The sequence below is a fragment of the Penaeus monodon genome, chromosome 15 (assembly GCF_015228065.2).
Source record: "Penaeus monodon isolate SGIC_2016 chromosome 15, NSTDA_Pmon_1, whole genome shotgun sequence".
NCBI classification, from domain to species: domain Eukaryota; kingdom Metazoa; phylum Arthropoda; class Malacostraca; order Decapoda; family Penaeidae; genus Penaeus; species Penaeus monodon.
Window position 1 is genome coordinate 32216441 of NC_051400.1, and position 931 is coordinate 32217371.

Consider the following 931-nt stretch of genomic DNA (forward strand, 5'->3'; position numbering starts at 1 on the left):
ATGTACCTGGAAACATGCAGACGAAGTGGGTGTTCCAATCAGTACAGCTCTGGACTCGATACGTTCCATCGCCCGCCACTGCCACGCACTCTTTCTCAGATGTAACCTGTAACACGTGTATCTTATGGTAGCCTATGCGTGGTAGTCTGAGTGTTGATTGCAATGATTAAAAGGGACGGAGGAATGTTAAGGAAGAGATTGAATTGTGCTACTTTTCATTTTTTAAAATCTAACTTTTAATGCAATGATATTCAGTAGTGAGTGGAAATACTAGAATGTATTTCATTGTATAATTATTTGTTAACAATCATGGCAATTCATTATTATGCCAGTTTCTCGACGAAATGAAGTAAGACCTACCCATAGAAGATATAATAAAAATCCTAATCACAGAAGATATAAAAAAAAAATCCTGCCGACAGAAGATATGTATAAAAAATCCTGCCCACAGAAGATATCTAAAAAATCCTACCCAGAAAAAATATTTTAAAATCCCAACCATCGAAGATATTTTTAAAATCCTGCCCATAGAAAAAAAATCCTACGTATAGAAGATATAAATAGATTTCATCAAAAGGTTATCCCATACCTGACAATCAGCATAGCAGCTTATACCGTCAGCCACACTGGGTACTGATGGCATGTGTGAAGGATCACCTCTGTCCATAAATCAAATAATAAATACATACAGCAAATTTGTATTATTCAGTGATTATCAACAGGTATTATAAGATAGTAAGATAATAAGTAGATACTGATTACTGAAAGTTTATAAATGTAGTCTCAAAGAATCTATAAAGCAGATTATTTATGCATTAATGGAAAATATAAAATCCGCTAGGAAAAGAGACAAAATTATTGACAATGTATTCTGGCCCCATATCCAAGAAGACGTAAGGTGCATATTCGTCAATACTAAGCCATTTCCTTT

At 34.2% G+C, this 931-nt stretch overlaps 1 protein-coding gene across 1 annotated transcript in view; it reads right to left on the minus strand.

The window, feature by feature from the left end:
• LOC119582335 overlaps window positions 1–931 on the minus strand; it is an 11738-nt gene that overhangs the window by 1235 nt on the left and 9572 nt on the right. Inside the window, exons 6-7 of the mRNA XM_037930550.1 lie at window positions 590–659; window positions 7–106 (exon numbers count right to left, since the gene is read on the minus strand). Of these exons, the coding sequence (XP_037786478.1) occupies window positions 7–106; window positions 590–659 (170 nt within the window). The remainder of the gene's footprint in view (window positions 1–6; window positions 107–589; window positions 660–931) is intronic.